Source organism: Besnoitia besnoiti, chromosome V (assembly GCF_002563875.1).
Source record: "Besnoitia besnoiti strain Bb-Ger1 chromosome V, whole genome shotgun sequence".
Taxonomy (NCBI): domain Eukaryota; phylum Apicomplexa; class Conoidasida; order Eucoccidiorida; family Sarcocystidae; genus Besnoitia; species Besnoitia besnoiti.
In genome coordinates, this window is record NC_042360.1 from 2880344 (window position 1) to 2906757 (window position 26414).

At 56.2% G+C, this 26414-nt stretch overlaps 3 protein-coding genes across 3 annotated transcripts; 1 reads left to right on the plus strand and 2 right to left on the minus strand.

Annotated features, from left to right (window-relative positions):
- Positions 1 to 4545: 4545 nt before the first annotated feature.
- Positions 4546 to 6207, minus strand: BESB_062380 (rhoptry protein ROP4; the record flags this gene model as incomplete). The annotated part of the gene is made up of 2 exons (XM_029364652.1): positions 4546 to 5606; positions 5910 to 6207. 2 exons carry the CDS (start codon positions 6205 to 6207, stop codon positions 4546 to 4548), a joined length of 1359 nt encoding a protein of 452 aa, XP_029219360.1.
- A 4069-nt stretch (positions 6208 to 10276) lies between these two features.
- BESB_062390 (uncharacterized protein) lies at positions 10277 to 18012 on the minus strand (the record flags this gene model as incomplete). The annotated part of the gene is made up of 15 exons (XM_029364653.1): positions 10277 to 10377; positions 10665 to 10842; positions 11123 to 11260; positions 11514 to 11683; positions 11929 to 12040; positions 12607 to 12735; positions 13221 to 13421; positions 13727 to 13826; positions 14317 to 14636; positions 14743 to 14910; positions 15245 to 15365; positions 15924 to 16047; positions 16699 to 16801; positions 17354 to 17530; positions 17806 to 18012. The coding sequence occupies 15 exons, from the start codon at positions 18010 to 18012 to the stop codon at positions 10277 to 10279; spliced, it is 2349 nt and encodes a 782-aa protein (XP_029219361.1).
- A 2569-nt stretch (positions 18013 to 20581) lies between these two features.
- Positions 20582 to 25838, plus strand: BESB_062400 (uncharacterized protein; the record flags this gene model as incomplete). The annotated part of the gene is made up of 11 exons (XM_029364654.1): positions 20582 to 20836; positions 21406 to 21507; positions 21753 to 21856; positions 22103 to 22136; positions 22591 to 22760; positions 23088 to 23229; positions 23687 to 23769; positions 24098 to 24158; positions 24491 to 24601; positions 24977 to 25123; positions 25761 to 25838. 11 exons carry the CDS (start codon positions 20582 to 20584, stop codon positions 25836 to 25838), a joined length of 1287 nt encoding a protein of 428 aa, XP_029219362.1.
- Positions 25839 to 26414: the final 576 nt, after the last annotated feature.

The following is a 26414-nucleotide window of genomic DNA, read 5'->3' on the forward strand; positions in this document are numbered from 1 at the left end:
TTTTTTCGAAATGAGCTGCACGAAGTCTTAAGGCGCAATTTGTCGCGCGAACTGGCGACCCCTCCTCATCCCCTCGTGGGGGTTTTTCTGAAAACCTCGGAAAAAGAAGATAAACAGCTGTCGGGGAAAAAACGGGAGGCGAGCACCGACAAACAGAAACGAGCGAGACAGCGAGAAAATCGAGGGAACGGGGACGGCGCTGCAGAGAAAGAGAAGCAGTGTGCAAAAAAAAAGTGGACAGAGAGAAGAGGGCAGAAGAGTGATGCAGAGAAGAAGGCAAAAGGTGCGAAAAGGACTGTCTCTCGGCTCGAGTCGCCAGTCCTGCTGAACCGGTTTGTGCGGAGTTGAAGAGACTTCGCTTGCTGCGAAGGGGCGCGAAAAGAGTGGAGAGCAGCGGAGGGAGAGGAACTCCAGCCCAGACACAAAGCACAGGGAAAACACACGAGAGCTCGACGAGAGAAAACTGAAGAATAAGACAAAGCGCAGGTCAGCTTTCGCCGACGAACGAGGAAAGTCGCGCAGCAGCAAGTGGAGAGGAAGCTGCAGCGCGGCGCTCTTTTCCCGACAGGCAGAATCGAAGGACAAGGCGCGAAATGCCACGCCAATTCGTTTTTCGTCGATGGGAAAAGCGCATACACGGGCCTGGCGGCTCCTTCCGGCTCTACGTTCGCACTTCACTCAACGTGTGCCCGCTTCCGCAGATTTCCAACGGTATCCGCTCGCGAAAAGGCATCGCACCCTCTCGAGCGCCACGAGAAAGGAAGGTATCTACGCGCCCTTCCTGAGACGTGAAAGGATCGCTGCCGGAGCTGTCTTCAATTCCCGCGAAGGCCCATCAGATGCGCTGGTACCAAATCACATTTAAGCCGCGAACGCGTACCCAAATCCGAACCGGCAAGTGATTGGGCGCTGCAACGGTTGTGGGTTTCAACCTTCTTCGGAGGTAAGACGCGACAAAACGAAATCGGCGGAAAAGGACCGAACGGAGGAAAAGGCATCGCAACGAGCGAGGGAGGAAGCGGCGTGGCGGGCGGGGCGAACGCCGCTCGACGAGGACGGCGAAGGAGCGACCGCACAGATCCAGGGGGCGCGGATATGCTTTGGAGCTGTGAAATTTTACTGTTGTCGTCTTCTGAAATGAAGAGCAGTGATTTAGTTCCCAGGAAAGACAAGTGGCATGAAAAAGAGCTAAAATGCCCTCCGCAGCAAGCCCCTACCAAGGTTGTGGTGATCGCTCGACTTGCGCGCAGCGCCACGTGAAGTATATCCGTGGCGGTGAAGCCTTTCAGGCGGATGCCCAGTGGGCGCTAAGCCAGCGCGCTTGAAATGCCGCCGATTGCCCTTCTCGATGTTTTTCTTTCCAGCAACTTTAAGCAATTTTCCTGCGAGAGCGGACTGTAGAACACCCTTCCACGGACGGTCGCAGCGGCAACCCCCTTCCTACAGAGAGGAGACAAGCTACGGCATCCAGTTCGCGTTCTGTGGTGAGAGGCCGAGCCAGCTGCTGCTTTTAAAGTGTGATTGCGAGTTCTTACACACGAACTAAGTCGTGCCTCAGTGAACGTCGATAAGTGCTGCAGTTGCTTCCCACATGGCACGGCAAGTCCCCACAAAGCTGCCGCCAACTTCAGCTCCGAGGTTCATCTCGACTCTGCTGCCGTGTCTGGTATGGCGGAAAACAGCCAGTTTCGGCGAGCACTCCGTCGTCCTGTGAAACTCTGCGAACGATGAACAGAAAAGGTTCCTCCCATGCACAAGGCGGCAGTCAGCTCGCGCGTTCGCCAGCGATGACTGGGAAGGGCGTGAGTGTGCTCGCCGCCGGCAAAGCACATGAGCTGTGACCTGAAACTCAAGACGAAGGGGAACCGATTGATCTGGCCAGCCTTTCTCACTGTAAACTAGAGCATACGGGTGCTGTTTCCCCTCACGAAATTACAGGGCTAATGGCGTTGTTTCCCTGTTCGGGACACTGTAAATGCAAAAGTTTTCCTCATGTGGATGCGGTGCTCCGCTGGACGAAGGTTCCTGATCAGAAAAGGCGCACAACAGCGACTAACTAAATAAAAGATAGGAGAACGAGCGGCTCGTCAAAAACGTCAAATCTTCTAGTCCGCCCATGAGCGGTGAATTTCACCCGTGCATCAGCACTAGCTCGCACGCTGAATGCATAAACGAAACGTACAACTTGCCCTCATGACGTACGTCTCGTATGTTCATGAGTGCAAGTTGACCGCGGTTCCTTGGGTATGTAGGTGCGCCAGGTTAAACGCGCCGCCATCTGGAGTGTATAGCTCTCACCCGCGTAGCCAATGTTATCTGCGGCGGTTAATGCCGGCCGCGCGAAAAAAGCTAATTGCCTGCGAGACTCGTTGAGGTTTTTTCTATGGCGCTCGAGTGCTGCCAATTGAGGACATGAAGTCGCCGTGTTGGCAAAAGGGGCACGTTTCTTTGCTGCTCCGGTGGTATGTATATGCTACGGGCTTGCCACGGCATGTGCGGATTCGTGTTGCAAATCGTGGGCAGAGGAGCCAACTGAGCAGGACCTATAGGGGCTGTGCGTGCACGCGTAGACTTCGGTATAGCGCCCATAACTGTATACAGTGATGCTGCACACCCCTAAACTTGAATAGAATAGGAGTATTCTCGACGCCTGCATCTCCTCAAAGTGCGATAGGTTTTGCACGCGCCCTGCTGCACCACATTACACCGCGAGCAAGGTTCGGAGATAATGTGTCTATGACGTCATATTTCACAACGGAGCGCAATGTCGTGGTTGCCAGTTCGCCTTCAAGGGCGGGCGTGACGGAGGTATGCCGGGCCTGCGTCTTCGAAAAACTCGGAGACACAGGGTAGTGCTAGCCACAACAGGCATAGCAGTCTTCCGCAGGGAGCAGGGCAATTCATGCTCACGAGCCTTCATGCATCATCGTCTGAGACAGAAGAAAGGGGAATGGCAACTCATTAAAAAAGCCGTTGGTGTAGTCAACGACAACACTGACCATTCTGCGGCGATTGCGCGTCTGGAACGTCGGGGCGACGCGGTGCCGGCCTCACGCACAGAGCCGCGAGACAGCCAATCTGAAAAGCCCGGTGACCTACCGTCCCCACACGCGCGGACCCACGCAGAGAAACCCGTATTCACTTGTCAGAAGTCGGGGGGAACAATGATACCATAGGCAGTTTGCAGCACTCTCTTCTGGCATCATAACCTCTGTCTACATAGATGTCGGCGTTCTTTTACAGTGCGCTCTCCGGAACGCGTGGCCAGGACGTGTGGGTATGGATCACCATCCGGGAACTGTAGACCCGAGAAACTCGTTCAAGCTCATGGCTTTCACTTAGTGCCATGGCCTCTCTCTGCAGTTTTTCCGTTTGGTAGAAGCCACTCCGCGGTACTGGTTCTACATTCGGGCGCGTGGTGGTAAACGCGTTGCAGTGGAGGGGGGCTGTTGAGCGGCGGATTTGCAGCTCGGTTCAAGGCCTCCAGTTCTGTGGAAAAAAGTTTTGCTCTTCGTCCATCCTCTGTGTGAGCCGGTGGCACATGAGCTGGGGGAACTACTTTTCTCCCTGGTGTCGGGTAACGCGTGTGATCCGCCCCGTCGCCGTCCGAGTGCGTAGTGAGTCTCTTGGCCTTTTGTGTTGGATTCGTACTGCCACAGAGGGGGCCCGGGGGCCCTCCGTACTTTGGTTCTGCGTGAAGTGCGTGCAGCAATACCCGTGAAGGACTGTGCCCTTCTTATTTCTGCGAGTTGGAACGCGAACCAATGTTCCGCCACTCCAGCGAGCCGAGGGAACTCGCTGTTCTAACTCCATACACCAACAAGAGGCGTATCTGTGGTTATTCTTGCCTTGTTGCGGTTTGCTACTCTCATTACGTTGTGTCGGAGCCCGAGAGGCTGGTTGACGAAGAACTACCCCGCCCTCGTGATCCGCTGAAGTAACTATGTCGAATGCGCTTCGTCGTGCCGCTGCAGAGGTCACAGCTGAGGCACTCTTCTACCGTCTGCCGGTGGCTGTTGCAGAGGCTCACGGGGAACCACATCCGACGTGAAAGATGAATATCAGCCAGTATGACGCACCCCCTCACACTCGTGGTCACCGTCACACTCTTCTGTTCAGTCTGGCCGCGTGGGGCAAAGTTACATCATGCACTTTTATAGCTGGGCGGTGCCCTAGTTTCACGAATAGGGATACCATCTCGATCCAGCTTCACTGCTCTGGCAGTACCGGCATCCCGCTATTGTTTGGAGCGCGTGCCCCCAGTCCCGGTTCTGTCTTGCTGTTCTCAGAAGTGGTGGTGTACTGCAGTCATAAAGAACTTGGTTGTCTGTATCTCATAACCGGAGTCATCGTCAGTAGACCGAACCTGCGATAGATAAATGTCTTGGATGGTTGTATATTAGCGGTTAAATGTCAATCAACCATGCGAATTCTAGGTCCTGTCTCAAAGATGATCACTCCAAGTACGATGCAAACCGTTGAATTTGATGATCTTATGTGTTCACTCAACTCGAGTGAACAAAGACGCGCGAAGCGGGTGTGCACCTAACGAAGCTCTCCCAGTCCTGCAGACAGCGTCCTGGATTGGTACGCAGGTAATGCGCGGCGGATTTCCTCATGAATCTGCTTGAACTCCGGACTGCGCACAGCCGGCACAGCGAGGAGGCGATGCTCCGGTGAGCGGATAAGGAACCCTTCGATCAGATGTTTAACATGCCCCGACAGCGAAGGACAATCCTCGTAGTTTAGTTGCCAACTGCTGAAGGGAGTAAATCGATTAAAAGGTGGCCGGCCGCACCAGATAATGTACAACACTGTCCCCACTGCCCAAGAGTCGGCGGCGAATCTCTTCGAGGAACGACGATGCAGTTGGATCTTCCGTCGCGCTTTCTGCACGTTGCCAAAGTCGCCCAAAAACACGCGACCATCCCTCATGACGAGTAGGTTCTCAGGTTTTATGTCATTATGTACCACGCCCTGGTCTTGGAGGTTCGCTGCTAGTCTTACTACCTGATACGTAAGTTGCAGCCGGGCGTTGTACGCCAGGTCGCTGTTTTGACGGCCGTAGGACGGTAAAGCACGAAGGACCTTGCTAAGGTCTGTGTGTGCCTTGGGCATCAGCATGAACGAATTTTGAATCCAAATGCAGCGGGTGTCCACATACGCGTCCCGCGTTTTCGGCTGGTTGGGAATTTCCATGGACTCAAAGGCGACCATGAACCTTAAAAAATCTTGCGCCTGCTGCGGGGATTGCACCTCCGCAAACAAGTCTGTGCATCGTCCCTCCCTGCGAAAAAAACCCATATCCTGCGCCGATGGTTTGTGCATAAAGTGAGAGGTTTTGACAACGAATTCGGAGCGCGTCTCCAACTCGGTTGCTGTGAACACGAAGCCGTAGTCACCGTAGTCGAAGACTTTGTCCCTCACAAATGTTCTCCTCTTCCTTCTGAGCCGTTCGGAGACCAAACCGATAGCACTGCCCTTCTTCCAAAACGTCTCAGACAGTGCTTGGTCGTACGCGGCTGCCGTCGAGGGCGGGTCATTTGTCTCGTGTGGCTGGTCTGCTGTTGACGCGACCAGGTGCTCAATGATCGCATCTCCAGGCTCTGTTCGACAGAAATACAGGGGACTCGAGCGGCGACACGAATGCTCGCGTCTACGCGTGATAACGCTTGCGAAATGACGGAAGCGAGGGCTTCTGAGTACAAGCGAGACGGCGCCTTGGGAATCGGCAGCTGAACTATCTCGCTGAACAAGTCGGCCTCCCTCACGCCAGTGATAGAGGTCCCTTCCAAGAAAATTGTGAGATGCCGTGGGAGTTTGGTGCCCTTCGCGTGTGTATCCTCCTGTCTGTTGCCGCAGGCTTGCTCGTCGCCAGAGCCTTCCAAAGAACGTCGTACGTCTGTTACCTCCCAGCGGCGGTCTTGCCTCGCGCGCAGCCCGCTGGAGACCGATGAGTGGCTCCTTCCCGGGCCCCGTTTGTGTCCCCTCGCCAGAAGGACTATCGTCTTTCTGAGTGATACTGGAGGACGCCGGCTCAGCGTTTGCATCCAGACAGCAGCACCGTACACCGCCATCTCTTTGCTCCTCTTGACAAATAGTAAGGATAACACAAAGAAGAGGTAGCCAGCGAGGGGCGTTGCTACCCCCGCGACGGGGCCGCCTGTCCCCTGTCGACATCACGGCGTACAGCCTGGGTATGCTCATGTAGCAGAGATTCCTCTAAGCCACGCCGGAAAACACAGAGGGTTTAAGTTGAGCTAGGATCAAATGGGTCCCTCCTTGTGCCAGTTTGAGCCCCGTTGTTCCGCCGTTGTATCGGAGGGAAGAATGGCGGGAGCACAAGACAACGCATGCGTGCTAGCAGGGCAGATATACACTGCTGTGTCTTCCTCGCACGCGCCAATTCGATGGTGTCTGTAGTGTCTTTGTTTTCCATCTCGCATGCGACCAGTCGAACATTATTCCCGGCTATGCACAGTTAGCATGCGAAAAGGGGAACGCTGAAGCGCTACTGTCGCCGATGTTCCCCAAGTTTAATGACTTGCCCGCTCCGCCCTCAGACGCCTCGGGAACCGAGCGATTGGGTGCGTCGGAACCCCACGGCACGAAGTCCCCCCCCCTGTTCACGCTGGAGTCAAGCTCCCGCGCCCTGTGTCTCTCAGCGTACCCCCATCAGAGAGCGCGTTCAACGGGTCTTCCCACGCAGCAAACATTAGAGTCCTCCAGGTCCACGCGTATCGATCCGAGACGGCCGTCGTCGACGTTTATTATCTCGGTATTCGACCGCTGCAGCTGTCTTAACACCCCTGGATCTCACGTCGGGAAAAAACACCGCGAAATAGTAGGTTGTGGGTCTCTGAAGCCGAAATGAGGGACTCGCTGGAAATTTGCCATTGCCGCACATCCGCGACACACGTGCGTCCATGGATGATGAGTTGCAGAGGGATCTCGCCAAAATGGGCACGCGGCCCGTGAAACAACACTGCACAGCTGCTGCTCGATCAGTAGGGCCGGTCCTAGCCACCGCGTTATCGAACTGGCCACCATGGCTGGCATCCCCCCACGTCGCGGTCACCATGGTTTCTGCATGCTCATGGATGGGACCCGGGGAACGGTAGCGACGCGTCTGCGTGCTGTAAGCGGCAGCACTGTAAGGGCAGCCCCGCCGGCATGAGTCACTACAATCCGAGGAGTTCCATCGTGCCTGTGCGTTCGAAGCCACGCCTGTAGCCGTTCCGCGGATGGCACACCACTGATATTTCGTCGGTTCAAACATGCAGGTATTTCTGAGGCACAGTATATTGCCACTGCTTTGACCGATAGGTATGGCAAGGGTGTGCGTCTTCCTCTCCTCTCCGCGGTCTGGAGACAGCCCTGGCTACAATTGCGCGAGTGTTGGTTGGAGAGAGTGGCGAACAAAGCCTACCAGGTTACGCCCGTCGTAGAAGCTGCAGAGCTCGGCGCACATTATCGAATCATTGTTTCCTTCTTTCTTCCAGAACAGACACAGCTGGCAAAACCCACTCGACAATACACACGTACAGTGCTGATACCCGCCCAGAGACGTACAGGAGCGTCCTTAAGGGTTGGGTGGCGGGCAGATGGCGTGGCTGTTTGTATCGTTGTGTAAGAAACCCGTACGCATGCTCGCAAGGGGCGCAAGGCTGTTGCTTGGTGAGTTTAGGCAAATACCGTCGACGACGTTCTGGCATTTCGCAGAAATTGAGGGCAGCCAAGCCCCTATCCCGACCTCCACATTTGCATTTGGCGCATACGAAGTGTACCATCAAGCCTCAATGCGGCAAAGAATTTTTCCCGTTCCCAGTGGTTCCTTCGAAGAAATCCAGGGCGCCAGAGGCTCCTGGCAACGCAGAGTCTGCGGGAACCCTGATGAGCAATTTCCACAGTTTCTTTCCTATCTAGACTACCGCAGCATTGTTTGCCTTCCGCAAGTGCCGGTAAGAAGGGCAAACGCTGGAACTGTTCGCTCCTTTGTTGCTCTTGTCTGCGAAAACATGTTCCCTAGCAAAACGGAGCACTGAGCAAGTGAGCGGAGTTTTCGCACAAGGAACACGTCTGTCAGGAACTCACACGCATGGGCATCAGACACGGGTTCACCTCTCCCTCATCGAGATGAAAACAATTTCGGACGGCGGGAACGGGAATCTGTCATAGTCTTCTCGAAGAGCTTGGGAGGCCGACCCAGTGCTTCGCAGATGAGCACGACAGGCACTCACTAGCGGCTCGCCCCTAACCGCTTAGATGTTTGCAAAGCAAAAGAAAACGGGAAGCACATTCCCTCCCGCCCCCCTTCCCCGCCGCCCGTGAAAGATGTGCGCACTAGATCATGAAACGGCCCGGAAGGCCAGGCCTGCTTCTGATTCCGAGTGCGGAGTAATTGCGACCCTGTTAAGCAGGCCCCCCCCCCTCTGTTACCCTGGCTACGACACGACCCCCCGGACTGCCAGGGAAATGCAAGGCAGCTTTTTAGAACGTTCTGTACCGTCCGTGGCAATACACGCACTCGACGGGGAAGATGTACAGTTTCCGGTGTAAAGCGTAAAGCTGAGACCGATGTGAACCGGCAAGGCAATGTACGCTTTCACGGTACTGCTCCTCATACGCGATACAACTCGGGTTGGGGCGGGCATCCACGGCTGTGCGCCGTGGTGCTGCTGATGCTGGCTCGCGTAGCACGACATTGTCTAAGTTGCTTCTTTTGAGCAGTTTTCATCTTTCAAGCACTACTTCGCCTGAGGCACGGAAATCATTGTTGCATACTATCGACTCGCTACCCTCGACGTCGAGAAGGGCGAATATAAAATGCAACTGCGCGGCAAGCTTCGCGCGATTGTTTGCTCGGAGTGCCGGCCACACTCCTGCCGGGTGGGCAGTCACTGTAAAGCACCTGAGTCCAAGTGTGGAACGCGCAGGAAGTCCCGCCTGCTATGCATGTCAGTGGCCTCCGTTGGGTTTCTTGGGACTGCACAGCTCTGACGAAGGGCGTTTAACGCGCTGTCATCGGCTTTCCGCGCACAATCTGCGGCTGGTACGTCGGAGCGCTACCGCCACTAATCATCCGAAGAAACCCGCAACAAAAGAGCCACACAACGCCTAGGGTGCAAGACAGTATGGCAGCCCGGCTGTAGTAAATGCCGTTCACCTCACCCTGGCGGATGTGCTCACAGTTCAGCCACTTATTAGTTAAGGAGAGTCTGCATGACAGACAGCGGGTTCCATCCGCGGAGACTCGCCCTATACAGCACGAGTTCCAGACCGTCCAGTTGAATCCACTACGTAACAACGCCTTTTCTAGCGGACCGCAGCCGCTACTGATCCTCGCGCGCCGACCGCCAGCAACTTCTGTTCGGCCAGTGAAAAATCCGCACAATGCGCTCTCTGATTTCCGCTGGATACTGCCAATACATGCCAACTGTGGCACGTAAGCCAGGTGCCCCTCGTGCTCTGATACGCTCCACTGGAGGCATTCAAGCACTTGGGCTCTGCAGCCCGTTCCTCCAAAGAGAGGGGTCTGCTTTCGACAGCGAATGCCACACTCTCGGGATGAGTGCAAACACGCAGAGTAGCTGCCTCACAGACGGCGGCCGCGGCGTCACGTGGAATGACGCACGAGCCGTATTAAAAACCAGTGCGTTACCCTTCCGCTGCGAAATGTTTGTGAATATGGGAGGCGTGAATGCGGAAGACAAGGTGCATCCTCAATACGAGCCCCGACACGCTGGTAGGCAGGTCCTCCTCTCGCGTGTATGCGCCGGATTTCAAAAACCTGCAGCCCTGCGACGAGACCCGGAGCTGAATGATCACTAGCGCGGCGAAAAATGATGACCCTATCGCCGCTCGTTTGGTTTTTGAGAACTCTGTCCCTCGAGTCCGAATGCTGAGTGCCCGACAGTTGCTATGATGCAGCGACAGACGTCGAAACGTGGCCATCGGATAGGGCCGCTTCTCCGACAGACCGTGCGCCTCGACTCTTCGTGGGAGGGCTGCGCTAGCCGCAGCCTGCGTCCTACATGGCAGCATCGCTACTGTGCTCCAGTCGCTTGCGGAGCCGGCTCCCATCTCACGTACGGAGGGGAAATCGTATCTAAGACACATCAGTCTGGCAACAACAGGGAACTAGCCCGGCAACGGAAGGCATTTCCTGTGCAAGCAACCTCCACGCAGTCAAACATCTGCCGCGTCACGCAACCCCGTAAAAAAACGAGCTGGTGACTGGCGCCCAGCACTTCAGACTCTCTTTGTAGTCGGGCGCCTATTTTTGCATCTTCGCTGCGAACGACTCCAACAGCTTGGTCGCCTCCGCTTCGAGAGTCTTCTGCGTATCCGCCTCGCCCGCGGAGCCGTCTCCGCCCGCTGTAGCACAAGAAAGTCCTCAGTGAGAAGCGCGCCCTTTCGAAAGGAAACGCTTCACCGATATGCATCCCTGCTCCATGTATCTTTGACTTGGACTTCTCACTGAACTCAGGCCTCGCGACGGTACTCGCGGATCCCCCAACCTTACAACAAAGGCTGCATGCTGCGTGCACAGTAAGAGCTGAGATCTCTCTCTGTTGTGCGACTGCAAATACATCTACAGACATGGACGATGAACCGGCAGCCGCCGAGACGCAGCGCGTCACTGTGGAACTCTCCCTCTTTACCTTTATCTTTCGAATTGTGTCTCGAACTGAGGGCTAGCCACAGCGGCTGCACATCAGTAAGCGTGAGGGCAGCCTTCTCGCCCTCGGCAGCTGCTGACCCTTTTGCAAGAAGACTCCAAACCGCCGCAAGCGCCCAGAAGTCTCTGGGGACCTCGAGGAAGCCTTGCGGAAAGAGCCGCTACAGAAACGGCGCACAACACAGGGGCGGAGACACACCCTTCTGACGCCCGCACTTGGCCGCCGCCGCGTCCCTCCGGCGCACATCATCCACGACAGATTGCCAGCAGATGTGACAGAGAGCAGAAAGCCGCTGCCCCGCCCCCTCGCCGCCAGCCCACGCGAAACCCATTAACACACACATGTGTCTGTGTCTCTGGAGCCTGCCCTCTCCCCTCTCAGTCAAACACGAGACGCCGCCTTCGCTTCGAGTTGGAGACTTTCGCAAACGCGGATCTCACCTGAGCGAGGAGGAGAGAAAGCGCGGCGTGGAGCAACGCCTGCGGATCGCACGCCGAGGCGCCTGCGAGTTGCTCCTGCGCGCCGGCCTTCTTCGCCGTCACCAGCTGCTTCACTCGGCGCTTGTCTGGCGTTCTGAACTGAAGGCACAGAGAAAACGCTGCGGCGGCGCGCGACAGCTTAACACACCCAGGGCACCAATTCGCTCTGACTCTCCATCCAAAAACCGCAGCAAACAAACCGACAAACGCCGCATCCCCAGACTGGCGAACCGCCGACCGAGCCCAAAGCGGCATGCGCCCCCCGACGAGGCAGTCCCCCACCGCCGTGTCTCTGCAGGCGAGGCGGCGCCTGCGGAAACACCTGAGAGGCTCTTGAGCTTTCGCGCCTTACCAGCAGGTGTGCGTCTTCAGCCGCGGCCTGGAGCGCGTCTACGACGTCCGCACCGGCTCGCTTCTGCGCGGCGTCGCAGGCCCGCAGGAGACCCTCGACTTCGGCGCCTGCACGACCCGCCTTCTCGACGCACTGGCGGCGATTCTGCGCCGTCACTTGCGGCGGCTCCGCTGCAGAAGGAACGTATTCAAACCGGGAGACACTTCCGGCACGGCGTGGATCGCGCGGCACGGCGTGGATCGCGCGGCACCGCGCGGTCGGCTCTACACACTCAAAAGGGACTCCCGCGAATAGACCCAGGATGGTCGCTTCTTGACGAGGGAGCCTCCGTTGCCCCAGAGAGAGCGCGACCCCTTGCTCATGCAGAGGGTAAAACCGTCACTCGAAACCTCTGTTCAAAGGCTCGCGGACTTACACGTCGCCTCCGCCACTGCGGCCTCGACGAGGGCGTCAACAAGCGGCCCGACGGAGGCCTTGAAGAGGTTGACTACGAGCGGATGCTTCGCATCCTCTAGGATGCCGAGAGTCTGAAGAAAACTCAGCCAGCAGAGAGGCTTCGGGTGCGCGCTCCAGCAGATCCGAAGCGTTCACAAAGACCCAGAAGTGGGATGCACTCCCCTTCCCACCCTGCGCCTGCCACTTCCTACCTCGAGACGCGGGCGACCAGCGAGCAGGCGCGACGCACCCACCGGAGACCCCAGCGCGGCTTCTCAAAGACTGCGAAAGAAGTCCGATTCGCGGACAGCGCAGCCAGGAGAGAGGCGCAAACGCTCGCCGGCGCGTCTGCACACGCGCGAACGACCTCAAGCCTTGACGTGTGCAGAGAGACACCACTGAGGCGCGCAGACACGTCAAAGCTCGATCTGTCTTCGGTGGACAATCTCTGATCTCAGCTATGGGTTGCATTTCTATTCTAGGTTCCTTAGTATGGGCCAAATGCATTATCATTAATATAAAGAGATAGTCCTAAGTATTCCGTACAGATTGACATCAAGAAGGCGACTACCAAACTTCTCCCGACCGAATTCCTACAGTCTCAACACGCGAGGAAGCAGACAGCCGGACGAAGCGGCCGCGCCGCGCAGGCACCTACCTCGAAGGCCCTGACTGCGAGAAAAACGCCCTCGAACTCTTCTTGCAAGTCAGCCGCCTTCCGCTCCGTCTTGGCTCGCTGCTGCTCACGCAGAGACCGGCGACTCTCTGCGATGCAGTTTTGGTAGTGCTGCAAGCCAGACAGACGAGGCGGCGCATGCAGGCGAATTTTCATAAACCAGAGATACTCTAGAGAGCGCCGCAGCGCGACAAACGGCGCGCGATCGTAGGGAGACAGTTATACGCGAAGGCACTCGCATGCACATAAAGACGCGGACTCAGGTGACCACCAGCCTCGATAGCCAGACATCCACGCGCTCCCCACGGACTAGAGGGGGAACCCTTTTCGCCCCTGGAGGCGTGACAAGGCCGGCCGAGAAAGCGAAATTGAAGCGTCGCATTACAGCTGCCAAGTGAAAACGAGGTCGCTTCCCTCCGGCTTCGACCTAGCCGTCGACGCATTTCCTCCACACAGACGAGTGAGCGAATGCAGCCGGAGTCTTCTGCATTCCGGAGTCCAATTCGGAAATCCACATGAATTTATGCATATTTGAATATATTTCTGTGTAAATATGTGTGTGAAAATCTCCTTCGAGTCTCCCTTGGGACTCTCACCGTGTTGAGTCTGCCCTGGACATTCTCCCAGACGCTCTCCTGCACGGAGGTCGGCAGAGGAAGCCAGAGGTCGGCGAGGGCGTTGTCGCTTGACTCTTGCGCTGGAGACGCGCATGCTTCCTTAATATCCGCGAGAGTGACTCCCGCCGACGGCAGCAACGCTGCCGCCACGTTTTTTTTTCTTCTCGCCTCCGCCAGTGCCTGCCAAAAAACAGAAAGGACGCGCGACGCATGCAACGACACCAACGTGTCGAACCCTCCCTGTCTAAGCAGCCTGCCCTCTGAAGACGCGCGCCCTCGCGACAGATCGCGTGGAAACCGAAACAGACGCGCCACCACTCCCTCTATACGTGCACATATTTTCAGCTACCTGCATGGATCTATACATTTATACACATATATAAATGGACAAACATATATACACATATATGTATGTGCGCGTAGCCTTGCGCATGCTGGTGCGTCCGGGGCCTCTGGCAGAAGCAGCCGCTCGTCCAGCTGCGCACCTTTCCCTCTCCTGCTGCCCTTCGCTCGCCTCCGACTGCGGAAGTCGCCTTCGTCCTCGGAGTCGTCGCTGCCCCCAGCCACCGGCGCAGGGCTGCTTGCCTGCACGGACAGACGCAGGCACCACTACAAATCCCCTCACGCCGTCAAAAACAGAGCCTTGCTTTGTCCTCCACGAGGGAGCCCGCGCCCCTCTTTGTCCTGCGTGTCTGCTTGACGCCGCCCTGCCTCGCGGTGCACGTTTCTCTCCTCGCGACTCTACTTCCAGTCGCTCTCCAGCGCGCTGGCATGCATCTGCGGACGTGCGCCGGCGCGACAATTCCGAGAGCGATTCATTGCTGAGGAGGCTCCCGTCGCCCTTCAGATTCATTCCCCTCCCTGCCTCTTCCAGGCACACGCAAAAACAGATATTCGGCAGGCGGGTGCGCACAAGATACCCTCCACGCAGGAACACACATTCGCGTCTGCACACACATGCATATGCACATACACATACATATATAGATATGTATATATATGTATATAGGGGCGAATATATACGCATGGAGGAGAGCAGCGGAGTCAGCGTTCAGCATGCTGGGGCGAAGACAACACGAGATGCCCCGTGCCGAGCTCTTGTCGCACCTCAACTGGCTTGGCTGCAGGCACCTTGTTTTTTTCCGCTTCGAGGGCCTTTCTGCTCAAGAAGGGCGCGGCCGCCTCGCAGAGCGCGTCCAGGAAGCCCTGCGACAGCACGATGCCGTCGTCGCAGGCGAGAACCGGGAGGGGCTTGCGAGAAGGCGACGCGCCGCCGCCGCTGAGCTGCCCGGCTTGACCGGAGGCGAGCACCAGCAGCATGCGCATGTCCTCAGAGGTGAAGACCGAAGGCAAGAGCGAACTCAGATCCGCCCACGACGAGGCCGAGACAGCTTCCTGCAAAGCCGCACAACGCACGGCTACACCACGAGGAGAACCCTTCACAGAGGCCTCTGGTTTTCTCGCTGCGTCGCGGGCTGCCGCGAACGCCTCAAAGCCTTACTTGAATGTTCGCCTGAAGCGGCGCCACCAGCTGCGGGTGTACGTACACCGTGGCGAGCGGAATGCCCTCTGGGAACTCCTTCTGCAGGTAGCTGCGCGCATCTGAAAATCCACTCTCTTTGGCGAGTGAAAACGGGACGAACGCGTTCGCTCTGTAGAAGCTGGCCACCTGGAGACCGCATCAGACCGCGACAGAAACGCGAGTTTCCAGCGCTAGACGCCAGCGATGGATAAAGGAAATGTCTGCGAAAAGCGCGCGCAGCGAAGGCGCCAGACTGCGGAACAGACGTCCAGTCACAGAGCAATGGGGACCACGAAAGACAACGCTGCGCCCACAGGAAGGCAAAGAGGATCGACAGCAACGAAAAAAGCGGCGGATGGGCGGCAAGTGCGAACAGAAACGCGGAGGCGAGGGAAGTCGAAGCAGTGACAGGTATGCACTCGGCGAATCACGCAGAAGGCAGCGAAAAGAGCGAGAGTGACTGAATGCGCGGAACCCGTACCTTGTCGCTTTGGCTACGCGCAAAACAGGCTGGCGTGAAGACGCCGCTCTGCAGACGCCCATGGACTTCCCCCGTGCGAAGCAGGTGTGCAGCGGCGGCCGTGACGCTGTCACTGGGGAGGCTGCAGAACGGCGAAAAAATTAGGTAAAATACGGAAAAGTTGAGCAAAAAAACGCCATGCCTACAACGATGGATGGAAAGAGAAAGACGGAAATGGGGACGAAGACCTGAAAGAAAATCCTCTCCCTGTTCATAAACTCGTCGCTGGGTCCCGACTCCCGCGCCGGCGAGGCCACTCCGCTGCCATACACAGAAACGCACGCGACCTGTGCAGCCAGACACATGCATCACGAGCGCAGAGGCGAAAGCAGGACGGCAGGAAAAAATGTGGAGGTAACACACGAAGGAAGTCTGTAAAGCCAAGGCGAAAAGAAGCAGAGGGCGAGATCCAGACCGACCAGCAGCCGAAACGCGGAGGGGACATTCAGACACATGTAAGCAGGATACAGACATCGTCGCGTCACTGCCTCCTCTGCAGCTTGGAGACGCCCACAGGCGGGACAGAGACGCCCTCAAACGTCGCAAGAACGAGGCGCATCGCGCCACGTAGAGGTCGCTTTGTTTCGAACCAACACCCCGCCCTCGAGCTAAAAGGACAGAGCCGTGGACAAGAAAGTACCTGAAAACGGCGGAAAGATCCGCGAGCGCCACGGGCCGGCAGGCGCCTGTCAAAGCCCCCCTAACAACGCCTTCAACGCGCCGGGCAAAGTGCGAGGTTGTCAAATACTGATCTCGCAGCTCGCCTGAACAAAGACTCAGAAATCCAAAAAAGCAGCATGCCAACAGCCCCAGACGCCAGACCGTAAAAAGAGACCTCCAAGTCGCTTCTCTACACATACAAATCTGTATATGCACGCACATATATATACATATATACATATATATTTAGATAGGGACGCATGCACGTAGTTGTGGATAGACTCGATCTGAGAAAACACGGTTTCTCTCGACGGAAGAAATATATTTATGCATGCACTTGCATCCACAGGGAGAGATAGATGCACAGAGTGGATGGCACTGTAGACTCGCGAGGATCTGCGCGACAGGAACTGCGCGGCGGCGAGATCCGCGAGAACATTCGATCGCCTATCCCGCACGCCACACGTGTGAAAAAACACTGGAGACGTCTTTCACGACACTGAAGGACTGCTGCAAGCTGCGGAGGTCTCAAAACGCGCCCTCGCCCGCATAAAACGCACCGAGAGCCCGGCGTCGTTTCATGGGCATGCAAACGCGGCGGTCGACAGTGGATTTCCTACTTCCTTTGACCCGAGGGAACTCTCTCGGTCTGATTCTGGGTAGACAGTGAGCTCACTAGGTACTAGAAACTGGCAAGCTTTTTAGTCGATATTCATAGACGACGAGGACGGACATACACATTCGACTGAGCTTACCGTGAATGACAGACCCGAGGCGCTCCTGAACTTCCTGCCGCATGAAATCCGCGGGGAGAGAGTATTTCTGAGAGAGTTCCGCGATCGTCAGTTGACCCTTCTCCTGAGAAGCACGCGAAACGAATACCACAAATCCACTCCCGCGCATCTTTGAAACGATACAACACACGCTTGCGACACTACCCGTCGTGTCCTCACGTTCGGATACACAGACATCGAGATACATCTCTGCACAAGTAAAAATAAAGACTTACGTAGATATACGTATTTATTTGCAAATAAATACTTATACGTACATATAAGTATTCATATATATATATATATATATATATGTTGAGTTAGGGGACTGCACGCGTTCCTGCTTTGCGAGGAAAACAGTTTGAAGCGAGGCGCGCGCAAGGAGTCGAATCGCCTCCCCTCCCACGAGTTTCGTCCCTTGCAGCTCCCACGCCGCCGTCTCCGCGGGAGGCCTTTTTTCTTCATTTATTTGTGCTCTGATCGCGCAGGACTATTCAAACACGTGCGAATCTATGCGCGGCGTCGCGGACGAAGGTTCCACTGTATAGACGTGCAATAGGTGTCGTGGCGTGTGCGACGCTGAGCGAGTTTAGAGTCTACCGCCGGCGCGGCTCGCTTCGCGCGTTTGCGTCCTCACCTCGAGAAATTCCTCGATTTCTGCAGCAACATTGTTGAGATAGAGCGTGGAGATCAAGTCGCCGCCGAGGAGCGTCAGGTGCCGAGCCTTGCGCGTGATTTCTTCGGTCTTCGCCTCAACGACGTCTGGACTCAACCCCAAGACCGTCGCCATCTCGATGACGTTAACTCTCCCACTCTGCAGGACGAACATCCCAAAAAACGAAAATGTGAGCACCTGCAGAGCCAGCTTCAAGACAACGGGCCTCAAGTTCACCGCAGACAAACAAGCGAGCAACCGCATACACACCTTATATGTATATACATATGTAGATATGTATGTGTATAGGGCTCTCTGTATGCATGTATCTATGTATGTATGCCTGTATGCATGTATGTCTCTCTGTCTGTATCCATGTGTGAATGGATCTATCTATATATGTATCTCAGAGTGGGGCGAGAGATATCGCGCACCTGGCTGACTAGATGCGAGCGGATTTCTTGCGCGAGGGCATCGGCAGTGATGAACTCTTTCCCGTTGGAAGTCGTGAGCAGCTGAATTTTCTTCTGCTCCATAAGCCGCACTACGATGTCGACGCAGCAGCGCTCCGAGAGCGTCTGCGTGGGCGCCGCCTCCTGCACGGCCATGAACTGCCTCTGCAGCTCCTCGAGCGACACCATGGTGGAGACGAAAAGTGCAAAACTGCCGACGCGAAGGAAACTCGAAAGCTCAAGCCGCACGCGAAGGAGCGCGAGGCAGCCGCTCACCCGACGCCCGCGCGCCGCTCCGAAGACGGGCGTCACAAGAGAAGCAAAGTAGATGCGGAGGGAAAGCCCAGGCGAGCCGGCAAACGCGATCGAAGAGCTCCGAGGGTGACGAGTTACACAACTGGAGACGAGGACGACAGGACAGAGAGGATACCGAGCAAAACGGCAAGAAAGTGAGCCCGAAAGACGTGCGCGGCGAGGACCCAAGTCACAGCAAAACTCACCGCGTCGGGAGAGCGAGTCCTTGCCGCTTTTTTTGCCTGTTTTAAGAATAGCGGCGCTTTTCCCCTGCGGCGTCAGACGGCGAGCGCAGACGACAGGCGAGAGGTTTCAACGGACAGACAAACTGGACAGCCAACTACGGGAAGACAGCGAAGACCGAAAGTAAACAGCGTAACTTAAGCAGAGGAACATCCAAGAGGGGTCATGCGGCGGCCTTTTTCTCGACAGGGGAAGTGCCGAGACAGTGCCGCAGGAAAAGAGACTTCGGGTCAACTGTGCGCGTCTGTGAATCATGAGACACACAGATGTTGTTAGAGTTTTAGAAGAGGAAAGAAGGAACGCAGGTTTTTCAGAGTTGTGTTTCTCCGTTTCAGGGCTCGGGCGACTGCTCGCCCGGTCCTTGCACAGAAATCTTCTCTTGCGAAAAGGAGCCCTTCGCTGTTCCGTCGGCGCGTTTGTGGCTCGCGACTTGTCCGCCACAGGCGCCTTCAGGTGTGTTTTGTTTCGAAAGTTTGAACTAACGAAACCGCTGAAAAGTTCAAAAACCTCCCTCAGGCAGCTCAGAGCTCGAGGTGGATGACGCTTTTTCCAGTTTCGCTCATGGGGCTCGGCCGCCGCTCCAGCCCCCCCGAACGCGTTAAAAATCGCCTCCTCGGCCTCTACACCGCCTCTCTTCGATCTAACACAAATCGCTAGAGGCGTCAAGCGCTGATCTGGCTAGACTGTCTCTACACACGACGAGGCGCTTTTTTTCTCGTTTGGAATTTTGCCGCGCGTCTCCTGCGGCCCTTCGCACAAAGGCGCCAGCGCACTGTGGCAGCTCCGCTCTCGGTACAGGGGCTCCGCGGCTAGACAAGGCATCTAGCTCTACGGGTTTGCGAGACTTGCAGATTTTTCCCAGAACAACGCCTGAGTCCGCCGCAACCGAGAGAAAGTTTGGTAAGCCTGAGGCAAATTGGAGGAGAAAGAGAGACGTTTTGAGCTAAAGAGAGAAAAAACAACGAAAAAGGAGGGCTCGAATCGACGCGCTCGCTGTTCCCGCGGCGGCATTCCAGACCAGGTGATCCTGCGCTCATGCACGCGGCTGCTCGCCTCAGGTTCCGCGCGGCTCGCGAGGCGAAGCGTGAGAGGAATCGAGGGTTTTCAGCACTTTCCCTCGTTCCTTAAGTCCAAACACAAATCACCACGTTTTGTACGGCTTCGCGGTTGCGTGAAGGCGGGAAAAACAGAGGACGAAAAACAAGACACGCCGCGACTTGCAGAGAGTCTTTCGCTAGCGAGCCGCTGCTCAGCTGTCTATACACCCGACAGCGTGCAGCCTTCGCGGAATTCAGGTGTCAACGAGTATGATTCTTTCGGTCTCCATGCGTGTGGTATTCTGTTTTTTCTGGTTCGCTTCGTTTTTTTTGCACATTTCCTTTGACTAGCTTTTACCGGCCTCGAACGAAGCTCCATCTCTTACCGTAGAGACACGGGGCGCGCTGAGTCTCATTCAGACGAAGCACAAGACACTCTCTGAGGCAAGATTGGACGCGGCACTATCCTTTTTTTTGTCGTCCGCAAAAGTAGGCAAAGATTCCTCGGTCAATCACGAAAGCGGGTTTTCTGCAGAGTCTCTCTTCGGGCTTCCTCTACGGGTGCTGTGCCTGCGGCTCCCTCGCTGAGTGGGAGGAGCTCCGACATCCGGATGAGGCGAGCGGGGGTTTCCATAGTGGGTCTTCAGTTGTTTGTTTTACTCAACTCCCTCAGTACACGGGCCATTACTCTTTGGCAGTAACTCAAACTTGCTCTCCGTAACTTAATCCAAGGTCACTGAAGACGTTTTCGAACTAGGTCTCACAGTATCCTTCCGCGCTGCGACTGCTTCCTCCGTGACGGCTTCTCCTCCTCCTCTCTCTCTCAGTTCTCCGACTTTCTTCGGCTGTCTCGCAGCGCACGCTTGTTTTTCTGCCTTCTTCCTTCTCCTGTTGCTGTTTTTCTCCTCCACCCTTTTCTCTGCTTCTCTGTCCGTACGCGTGCGCGCGTTTTCGTTCCCATTGTGAACCTTCCACTGTTTTGCGAACTCTCTCTTCTGCATCGCTCGTCGCGAGCTTCTTCCACCTCCCTTTCATTGCGCTGCCTGTTCCGCTTCCTTCTCCCCCACTGTGTCTACGCCGAAACCTTCCTTTTTTCTGTATGTTCGTCCTGAGTTGCGCCTCGTTTCCGCTCGGGCGCTTCACAATCCTCAATTTTTCCTCGTGGTTTCGCATCCTCGTACGCCATGCGCGGCCTTACCTCGAGTCGCAACGAATCGCGGCTTCCGCGGCTGCGGGTGCTCGCCTCCTCCGCACTAACGCGGCGGCCGTCCTCTCTGTCGCCTGCGAAGGAGAAGGCGAGGGCGAGCCTGATTGCCTTGCCTTCTTCCCAGATGCGAAAATGCGACTCTCGCACGCCAATTAAGGCGCGAGATGACGGCGAGACAGCCTCGACAGACGGCTGGGAGGACGACGCTCAGGACGGCACGCTCGAGTCGCAGGTACAGAGATGGAACGCTGGGAAGACCTGCCGCTAAGAATTCCTCTCTCACAAGTCTCCTCTCGAGATGGAGCGCTCCCGTAGTTGTATCCGCCGACCGGTGGAGCGCCCACTGCCGAGCCGCTTTCCAGAGGCTATGCGCGGGGGCCGCGGCCTCCTTTTTCGTTGCGAAGTTGTGTCACATGCATCGATAGGGGGGAAGGGGGGGGGGGGGAATGAAGTCATACGTCTTGCTAGGGTGAAGCGTACGTACAGCTTCAGCGAGGGCGCTCACAGAAGAACCGACTTGTGCCCCCACTTGAGAGTCCTAGTTTTTCCGCTCTCTTTTTTAGACGTCTATGAGCATACGCACACGTGTTTGCATGTCTGCAGCCCGCGGGACTACGAACCCCAAGTCGCTGCGCATGCAACCCCGCGTGGAAGCCACTATGTGCATCCGCATTGACGCATTTGCTTCCGCATCCCTGCGTCATACCCGTGAGAATGTTGAGTTGATTGCGCGCTCCCGCTACTGAGGGGAGATTGTGTGTTGAGGGCGAATCGGCGTGGCTGTGAAATCCTTTTCTGCAGCTGGAGGCGTTGACCCGCGAAGTCCGCGACCTGACGGTGCGCGTACAGGCCGAAGAGGAGATGAAAGATCTTCTTCACTCGCAGCTCAACGAGGCCTACGAGGTACGCTGCGTCTGCCTTTGCTTCACTTTAGAAAGATTCATTCTCACCCAACTTATGCTGCGATGGTGTCCTTTTTGGGGAGCACGCAGAAGACTTGCGCGACGTCGATTCACTTCGATTTTCTCGCCCCATCCTGCTCTCCGTGTCTGAGCGTGGCGCTCGCGAGTCTTCTCCGCTCTCTGTTTGGCTGTTTGCCTTCTCGTGGACGCTTCGCGCGATTTTCTGATTTTTTACTTTCTTCTCAGCAACTGGCGCTCGCCAGATCTGCGGCCGCAGGCGCGCCCGGCTTTGCAGGCCCCGTCGGCGCCCGCGTGCGAGGCCCGCGCGGCGCGCAGCCTCTGGTCGAACGGTAAGAGCCTCCCGACGCGAGACGGAACTCTGTCTCGTTTCTCTCTCTCGATTCTCTTTTCGCTGTTTCCCTCACTCCCACCTTCGCTCTCCTCGTCGCCGCCCCCTCCTCTCTCGCGTCTTGTGGTCGCTCACGCGCTTCCCTCTTCGGATTCGCAGATTTCGACCGGAACTCAGGACGCGTTTGTTTCGGGGGACGCAGAGAGCGAACAAGTTTCGCGAGTTCGTGTGCGTGTGCGTGCCTCAGCTGGCTGGAGCCGCAGCATCCCTCTGCGCAGTCGGTGAGTCTCTGGCGCAGAAGAGAAACGAAATGAGGAGAGAAAAGGAGAAGGTGCCGCCTTTGGCAGCCGGAGGGGGGTCTGAAAGCGAGAGACGAAGCTGACCCTCGATCCGTGGAATAGAAGAAGGGCGCCGCGCCAGCGACTCGAGGGGTGCTCGCTAGAGAGACTGAGAGGGGCGATCGCCGGCGTTCACAGAACAGCTGACACGTGGCGATTCCCGAAAGGTTGAATCGCTTATGCTTTTTCTACAAAAAGGGATGCCTGAGTGGAAGGAGGGGAAGAAGATGCAGGGTGTGGGGCTTGAACGGGAGGCTGGAAGAGGCAGATCCGGTACATCATACCATCCGGCCCTGTTTTTGGTCGCGTGGCTGCGTAGCTCTCGTCGATTCGCTTTCTTTTGAGGTCCAGCCTCATCGACTGCAGCTGTGCATGTCTGTGTTTTTTCTTTTTTCAGGCGCTTCGCGCGCAGGACGAGTTTGAGCGGCTGCTGGAGGAGGAACGAGCGCGACGCCACACGATGCGTGAGCAGTATGAACGCCATTTGAAGCTCATGCGGAAACGACACCAGAAGGAAAAACTTGAAATAAAAAATAAAATCCTCAACCAAGTGGACTTCCTCATCAGGTGCGGAAACAATAGAAAGGGAAGCGCCCTCAAAGCCACACATGTTGACTCCTTGCGTTACTACATCGATCTCGATGTTGAGACACATACATTTATGAATACAATTATGTAAATATGTATATGTACGTAGCGTGCGTGGTGTTTGTTCACACACACCTGAAGGCCCGCTGTCGCTCACGGACAAGGTTATCGATGCTTTGCCTTCGAGATCTCTTCTCGCCGCATGCGCAGCGCCTTCCCAGTGGAGTCCCTCGCGGACCAACCGACTCCTCTAGGGAGGCCTTTCTTTCCAAGCTTTTTCTCGCTGCGTGTTTCTCCTGCGCTCAGGAAGTACCGCCGCCTGGCTGCCGAGGCGGTTGCGATGGCGAAGCGCGAGCGCGCGCGAGTCGACGAAGAGCGGACTAAGGCTCGCCAGCTCGCTGAGAAGGCCTGCAAGAACTTCGAAGCGGATTTGAAGGACAGGACCAAGGTAAAGTCGCGCTTCTCAGCTGGGCGAGGCATTCTGCCTTCTTGCTGACGACGCGCACTGGAGCCTAGATACTCTCGCGTTTTTTTAGGCAGAGGGCTAAAGTGTTTTAGAGGCGCGCGGCGAGAAGACGGAGGGCTGCTAAGAGTTTGCATTCTGCCGCAGCGATCCATCAATGGGGAAGAGTAAATGATGTTTTCTGCGCGCTGGGGGTGGAAAAATGGACATTCATTCCATGAGGACGAGACTTAGCGGAGTGTGTATCAGCGCGCGGACGGCAGAGCGCCTGCGAGAGAAGTCTGTCTCAGTGTCACCCGACGCTTAGATATTTTTGTGACTCAACCTTGACGAGCCTCGCTATGGAGGGGTGCGCGAAGCCGCGGACGCTCTGCCCGGTGCGAGGGAGAGGGTTTCAGAAATGTCATTTTTTCCGATTGTTTTGTCGTCGTGTCTCCCGCAGACTGCCTTGGATCAGTACCGGCAACTCGCCCAGCAGGCGCATAAGGCCGCGCAGCAAGAACGCGAAGAACTCAACACGAAATGGTAACGCTTTTTGGTCACTAGAGAGTTCACAATAGCTGCAACTGACTCGCTTAACAAAGGATATTGGGCACAGTCTAGAGTTCGGATAAGCTTCGTGGTGCATGCGCGTGGAAGGAGCGCTCGCTCGCAGCCTAAGTGAGGCCCCAGCGCTCAAACACCTGGAGTCGACTGAGATCAGCTTTCAGCGGACCACGAGAGGAAACGCGGCTTTGAGGCGAGGGATCAGCCTCGCGTGACGCCGAATCTCTCACAGCCGTGCTTGTCGCCTCCGCCTTTCTTCCTAGCTGGCTGCACTTCGGTTTGAAGAGCTGCGTATTTCTTTTTTCAGCAAAGAACTCCAAGACACAATGGACAACGAGAGACGCGAATTCGACACGCTCATCGTGCGCGTACGTCGCCCGCGCTGCTTTTTTTGGGTTCTGTGTATTCTGGTGATTATGCACTTTATCAACATCTAGTCTGGCTCTTTGGACATCCACGGGACTACATCCTACTTCTACCTGCTTTCGGCCCGTGTCTGTCTCTGTGTTTCGAGTGCGTCGTCTGCGCGTCTCCCGTCGATTGGCTCGTCGCTTCTCTTCTTGGGGGCCTCTCGCCTCGCTGCGAGGCTGCGGTTGTGCTGCGTCCTTCTCTGCAGCTGCTTCGCGATTCGGCACATGCCTCCGGCGGCCGCTTTTATCTTGCACTAGCAAGTCTGTCGGGCGTTTTGTTTTATGCGCAGGAGGCGGAGAACCGAGTCGCGAAGTTCCGCGAGGGGTACGCGCGCATCAAGCAGCAGATGGAGGAAGAGCGGAAGTACTACGGTGTGATGATGAACGAAGTTGCGCGGCGGGTGAGAGATCGAGCCCTAGGACATGAAGGCGCCTGAAGCTCGTGGCGGGGCTGGGTGATGCTCAACTTTCTTTTCGGGGTCGAAGGATTTCTCCTTCCCCCTGAGAAAGCTGAGCGGCGCGCGCAGCTTTCTCGAAAACCAGACGCCACACTCTGCACTCTCTTTTTCTCGATGAACAACAAGAAGATCGAGCTTTCATCCTCCGAGCCTCAATCCCCGCTGCGGCAGAGCGTCTCTCTCGTTGCCAAGCCGCAGTGTCTGCGTGTTGCTGATCCGCTGCACTAGCTCGTGGATAGTGTGTTCACGCTGCGTTGCGGGAGTAGATGCGAGACAGCCGCGGATCGCTTTTTTTCTGCGTTTGGCGCGTCTTTTCAGGTTGAAAAGGAGTGCGAAGAGTACGAGGAGTTCGTGGTACAAGCGATGCGGGCGCTGCTGCAGACGAAAAACATAGACATGGACGAGGGTGCCATCAGCGAGTTCTTTCAGAAGAAACGCGAGGAGGAACACACCGTCAAAGAAACCGTGAGTTTTGGAAAGAGCCTGAACAGGTCGAAAAGTGTTGCGTGGCGACCCGTAGACGGCGCCATGCGGAACTGCGAGGAACTGACCGCCTCCGCAGGCGCGCGCGAAGAGGAGGAAAACTGTGTAGATGAAAGAGCACCAAGGGGGCGAAGCCTGAGTGAATCAAGGCTTCCCGCAATGCGCAGAGAGAGATACACTGCGATACGCGCTTGGCGTTTAGGCTTGCGGCGCGCGACACCGCGCGAGTGGCGTCTCGTCCCGTTTGCGAGGGAACAGCGAGCAGCTTTGAAACATGCGTGCATGTTCACAGTTTGTAAATCATTTCTCTTTCTGCGAGAAGGGAAGCTGAGAGCGGTCGCAGATACGAGTGCGCAAACGAAAGTCAATCGCGCGCCACGCTGGCGTATCGCACGCACCTAGAGACAGAGGAGAAGCTGCACGAACTTTAAGAGCCGAGGGAGGGGCTTTCATCCGTTCTAGAGAAGAGGCAGGAGTACTCAAAGTCAGTTCCGCCAGAGACTGCCGACGCATGCTGAGTGCCTTTTTGCGAGGGAGGCCTCTCCAATCCCAATTCTCGTCTTTTCTGTCTTCTCCGTGATTTTTGAACATTTTTATTTTCTCGCTTCGCCTCGCTCAGGCCTCACCCCGCCTCCCGACGGGCCCTCTCACCGTGAAGTACCGCTTCCAGGCCGTCAATCCCGAGGCGCTGAAGTGAGCGCGCGAGGAATGAATTTTGAGAATTACTCTGCGGAGGCGTCTCCCAGATCACGCCAGAAGCCTGCTCCTCGGCCGTGGGCAAGCGGAGACACGCGCCTGCCGGAGCTTCAGCCCCGAAAAAAGAAGGCTAAATGCCCTGTACCGGGGTCATGCATACTGTCCAAATATAGGTCTATATTTATATTTGTAGATATATGTATATCTGCATATATATGTATATACGCTCGAGAATCTGGGGATGTCTTGGCGTCTGTCTGCATGTTTGTCGCGCCGCGCGGTTTCTGGTTGCGGTCTTCGATCAACATTTTCTTTCTCTTCTGAAAGAGCTTCTCGCCCCTTGTTCAGAAATCGACTTGTCCGCCCGCTGAAGGACATACTGATAGATCTATATGTATAGCGTGTGTGCAACCCTGTGAGCGCGGGATGGCGTCCAGCCTAGGAGACCTGCATAGATGACTTTATGGTGTAGAGAAGACAGGCGCGCCTGTCTGCCATTATGCGGCCGCTGAGAAAGCGGTAAGGCGCCGTAGCGTCGAGAGCTGCTCCACGGGAGGGCGACAATGACTGCGGTGTC